This window comes from Parasteatoda tepidariorum, chromosome 5 (genome assembly GCF_982258835.1).
Source record: "Parasteatoda tepidariorum strain Cologne lab strain chromosome 5, Ptep-v5.0, whole genome shotgun sequence".
Classification (NCBI taxonomy): Eukaryota; Metazoa; Arthropoda; class Arachnida; order Araneae; family Theridiidae; genus Parasteatoda; species Parasteatoda tepidariorum.
This window is the reverse complement of record NC_141759.1, coordinates 16,774,914-16,780,540: the sequence shown is the minus strand read 5'-3', so window position 1 is coordinate 16,780,540 and position 5,627 is coordinate 16,774,914. Positions and strand designations below refer to the sequence as shown.

The window sequence follows — 5,627 nt, the reverse complement described above, 5'->3', positions numbered from 1 at the left end:
TTTATAATACGATACTTAAATTTTTAGTAGATGATTATTTCGGATTTTAATGATTATGTTTTGCATGTTATTAGAACTAGAAATTGTATCTAAACAATGACATAAAATGAGCTTAGGAAAATTTAGAAAATCAAATGCAGTCTTCAAGCAAGGTTTAGATAGAAAAAAAAAACATATCAAAAGGATGATTATAATTTGTATTTTTTTCCTGTGGAAGTGTGATTGTTAGAAGTGATAAATTAAAATAAAGTAAGCAACCTTAGATAACAAATATTTTATTAAGTAGCAAATTCAAAAATCATAAATAAAAATGTAAACACAAATTTTACCGAAATATGTTAAACTTTGAGTAACATTTAAAAAAGTATAATTTTTACCCATCACAACCTTAGATAACAAATATTTTATTAAGTAGCAAATTCAAAAAATGATTAATAAAATGTAAACACAAATTTTACTGAAATATGTTAAACTTTGAGCAACATTTAAGAAAGTATAATTTTTACCCATCACAACCTTAGATAACAAATATTTTATTAAGTAGCAAATTCAAAAAATTATAAATAAAATGTAAACACAAATTTTACTGAAATATGTTAAACTTTGAGTAACATTTAAAAAAGTATAATTTTAACCCATCACAACCTTACATAACAAATATTTTATTGAGTAGCAAATTCAAAAAATGATAAATAAAATGTAAACACAAATTTTACTGAAATATGTTAAACTTTGAGTAACATTTAAAAAAGTATAATTTTTACCTATCAACTTAGATTTTTAGTGGATTTCATAAGTGTTTTTAATTTTCTTTCTTTAGCTTTTGAATGGGAGGCATAACAAATACTATCATTTTTCAATTTACAATAGTTATTTAATAAGATGTTTACAAATTTCTTTTCAATACAATGAATGACAACATCTGAAGAATGTTCATTATCACAATAATCAAAATTTAAGTGTTTCTCTTCATCATTCAATACAGCTTTGATTATGTTTAAAGAAATAATTCTCTGATTATGAACTTTTAAAAAATTTTCTTCAAATTCAGTTAATAGTTTTTAAATAATTACATAAGAGTACAAACCAATAGTTATAACTTCCTCCACAGGGTACTTTAGTCCACCACGATCTTGATGGTGAATCAAAATGTTATTTTCATGATAAAGAATTTCTTCATCTCTTGTTAACAATAACTTACAAAAAGGGCAATTTTTAAGGAATTTTAATGTTGAATGAACGGCATAACCAGCAAGGTAAACAATAACAGGCATAATTCTATTATATTGTTGCAAATCCTCTTCTGTTACATTTATTTCAAATTTGTTATTGCATAGTAAATTACTGTTAAGAAATTCAGATTCGTTCTCAATATTGTTTAAATCTATTTTAACATAGCCAAAAACATTGGATTTTGAAATCAATGGCAAAGTAGATTGAAGCCTCAGCTTCATTTCTGATTCATATAATTGAGTTATTGATATATCATACTGGCCGCCAGCTAATTGTCTATATTTACCGAATCTCGCTTCTAAACTATCAGTTTGAAATTTACCTGCCAGTATAAATTTTAAACCTAACTCTTCAGTGCAATAGCGACAAATTTTTTGTATGCCTTGTGTTGTTAAAGATAGAGCTAAGTGAGTTTCTGAGGTTAATCTACCAGTATCAGAAATAGCTTTGCCCCATAATGATAACCATTCAAGAAATGCGCTTAAATATCTAAAAGAAAAATCGTTTAATCTCAAGGGCTTTTGATATTCATTCCTTTTATGAAATCCTTTAGTTACTGTTCTAACATTCATAATATCCCACCAATTTACAAAAATTTCTATATATTCTGCTGTTGATATTAGATCTAAAATATTACATTTTTCCTTAAGTGAATTTAAAGCTCCTAATTACTGTCTATTGAATATATTTAAAGCAAGTTTTACGTTTTGTCTTTCAATGTTAGAAGGAAAAAGAGATTTTGTAATCAATGTGGGTGCATACTTAACCAAATTAGACCTTTCAAATTCGTGTAACTTACGTAAAGCTTGAAATGAAGCAGTTTTTAATGGTACATTTTTTACATTATCATTAGTGTCAATATCATTAGTAGCATCTACCTGAAATTCTGGATAAAACATACAAGAATTATAATTTTTTTGATTTAGCCAATTGTTCCTAACACACTTAATTATATGAACACTATCAATAATAAAAAATAATTTTCTACTGCTATCAAATGGGTGTGGATATTCAACCTGAACTTTAGGAGGTGTTGAAAATTTGGACATTGCCTTGCGGTTTATAGAATTATTGTCACTTATGACACAAAATGTATGAAAACCTATAGTTTCAAGACCAATTAATGTCTTTTTAATAAACTCATAGAGTGCATCAGCATTCACGGTTTTTACTGGCATTATTGCTACAACATCTTTGAAACTTGATTCCACACTCTGCACCATATAAACATAGGCAGAGTTAGCAGCCTCAATAGAATTATATGATGCTCCTAATATATCGCCACCCTTAAAGTCAAAAAAAGGTTTTAAATGGACTTCATCTATCATAACAGTAACGGTTTTATCTGCATCAGTTAAATAAGCAAATTTCTGTTTAATGTAAGATAAGAAGTTTTCCTCAGTGGATTCATTTTCAGTACTAATATCATATGGCATAATCAATTTTTTTATAGTTGAATGATGCGGTAGAATAACATAACCACTGCTTCTCAAAAAATTATATGCATGAGGAGATAAAAACAATGAAGAAAAAATGAGAAAATCTGTAGAGTATCGGTTTTGATTTTTTTGAGTAAAAAGTAAAGATAGCTGCTCTTTTAGAAAGTTAATACCTAATTTTTGATTATATGAGCTTAAGTTTTCTAATTCTGTAAGTTGGACAGTTATAGAGTTAATAAGATTTGGAATATTATCAAACTTTAGATCATTAGACTTATTTAAATAACATAAAACATTTGAAATTTGCTGAACATTACTGATGATTAGAGGAAATGTTAAATCATGAAGTTTCTTAATCTTTACATTATCAATAAAAACACTTAAAGATAAATTTTGATCAACTATTACAGTAATATATGTGGGAACCTGATCAACAAATTTGATTTTCACAAAAGAAAAACTATTTTGAATACTTACCGGATTAAAAACACCATTTAAATCCACTAAACTAGATTTTCCTATCAGTTCAATTAGAGTATCTACTTTAAATTTTACATTATGCTGTTCATAAAGTTCTAAACTTTCAGCAAGGACGCTTTCCAACTGGCACATTTCTATTCTTTTTCTCTTTGCCTCTGGCTCTTCTCCAATTGGCTCATTTTTGGTCATATATTCTGGACATCCAGGAAATATAGATGGAATAGCCTCCTTTGTTAACCTTGGTTGTTCATAGGGCACAACTGTTTTCTTTCCAGTTTTTTCACAAACAAATTCCACAGCTTTCCTAATGTCATTTTCCTTGAAATGCATCTCACATACCTATAACAAAATGAATACATTATTTATATGTGCATTTAAAATAAATATTATATACTATATTCATGCATGAAAAATTAATAGATTTTTGTAGAAAAATTAAGAGATTTAAATTTCAAAATCAAATAAAAAAAAATTTGCTTTAAGCAGTTACAATATATTACGGTCAAACAAAAATTTAATAAAATACTAAAATTATTATTATTTTTATAAAATAAAACTCTATAAAAATAACTATATATATATATATATATATATATATATATATATATATATATATATATATATATTATATATATATATATATATATATAAAACAATAGCTATATAGTTATTTTGTCATTATACGCAAAATTTATTACAATAGTTTCGATATGATTGATAAGAACAACTTAATTATTATGATTAATTTATCCACAATTTAAAATAATTTACTCTAAGTAAAAATATAATAAAGAATCATAATTAAATTTTTAAAAATAAAAACAAATATTACTCACTTTAGAATTCTTTGTAACTTCAAAATCTCTTGGTATGGCGGCAAGCCATTTCTTACGTAATTCTTCATCTTTGGGAAATCCGAAAACAGATATTTTTGTACCATCAACTTTGTAATTTCCTCTACAGTTTGGTACACAGCATTTAAATACCATTATTCATAACACTAAGAATTAAATTAATGCTGAAATTTATAACATTTGTAGAATAAATATAAATTTTACGAAGAACGTTTACATCAGAACACCGACGGTTGTTTACAAATTCTAATCAAAAATATTCGCCAATTGGCTGAATGCGTACACAGGTTACAATACTTCAGAATATCGCCAATGGCTCGTTTGATCAGATTCGGATTTTTTCGAAAAAATAGCTACCCTGACTGGTTTTCCTCTGGGCCTAACTCTACTACGTCATCATCGCCTATAGTAACCCGTTGTGGGGCGTGATTCCTCTCTAGGAGGTATTGGTTAGGCCCAGAGGAAAACCAGTCAGGGTAGCTATTTTTACGAAAAACTCCGAATCTGATCAAACGAGCCATTGGCGATATTCTGAAGTATTGTAACCTGTGTCAGCATTCAGCCAATTGGCGAATATTTTTGATTTGAATTTGTAAACAACCGTCTGTGTTCTGATGTCAACGTTCTTCATAAAATTTATGTTTATTCTACAAATGTTATAAATGTCAGCATTAATTTAATTCTTAGTGTTATGAATAATTGTATATGAGTGCTGTGTACCAAACTGCAGAGGATATTACAAAGTTGATGGTACAAAAGTATCAGTTTTTCGACTTCCCAATACGTAAGAAATGGCTTGCCGCCATGCCAAGAGATTTTGAAGTTGCAAAGAATTCTAAAGTGAGTAATATTTGTTTTTATTTTTAAAAATTTAATTATGATTCTTTATTATATTTTTACTAAGAGTAAATTATTTTAAATTGTGGATAAATTAATTATAATAATTAAGTTGTTCTTATCAATCATATCGCAAACTATTGTAATAAATTTTGTGTATAATGATAAAATAACTATATAGCTATTTTTATATATATAGTTATTTTCATAGAGTTTTATTTTATAAAAATATTAATAATTTTAGTATTTTATTAAATTTTTGCTCAAACTTTAAACATTTTTGTTTGACCATAATATATTGTAACTGCTTAAAGTAAAATTTTTTTTATTTGATTATGAAATTTAAATCTATAAATTTTTCTACAAAAATCTATTAATTTTTCATACATGAATCTCTATATACAAGGTCCGGCTATTAATTTCCAGGACTGAGGTAACTGTAGGAGAAAGAAAAGCCGGAATATGGTGCTAATGATTGCATATTGAAGAGTGTTTCCTTTCGCATGTGCAGTGCAATCGGCGCCATTCTGAAGTGAGTGGTTCTCGTGGAAAGGCGCATTAAAACGGAACTCTTAAATTCCTGTTGTCGAGGTGAAATGGAGCAAAGAATTAACATTAAATTTTGCTTGAAATTGGGCAAGACAGCTGCAGAAACCTACAAATTGTTAAAACAAGTTTATGGTAAGGAAGCATTATTTCGCTAAGAACTTTTGAATGGTTTAAGCGCTTTTGAACGCGAAAGCGTGGAAGATGATCCGCACACAACTGTGTGCGGATCATCTTC

The 5,627-nt window shown here is 27.3% G+C and overlaps 1 protein-coding gene across 1 annotated transcript; it reads right to left on the bottom strand.

Annotated features, from left to right (window-relative positions):
* Positions 1-668: 668 nt before the first annotated feature.
* On the bottom strand, positions 669-4,184 carry LOC147808607 (uncharacterized). The gene is made up of 2 exons (XM_087162637.1): positions 3,989-4,184; positions 669-3,491 (listed from the first exon to the last, which is right to left on the bottom strand). Exons 1-2 carry the CDS (start codon positions 4,139-4,141, stop codon positions 1,902-1,904), a joined length of 1,743 nt encoding a protein of 580 aa, XP_087018763.1. The 5' UTR covers positions 4,142-4,184; the 3' UTR covers positions 669-1,901.
* Positions 4,185-5,627: the final 1,443 nt, after the last annotated feature.

Bases quoted from the DNA above. Each gene is read 5' to 3' on its own strand.
- LOC147808607 (XM_087162637.1), bottom strand. From the start codon at position 4,141: ATGGTATTTAAATGCTGTGTACCAAACTGTAGAGGAAATTACAAAGTT. The intron at 3,492-3,988 runs GTGAGTAATATT...ATTTTGTTATAG, and splicing joins AAGTTACAAAGAATTCTAAA to GTATGTGAGATGCATTTCAA.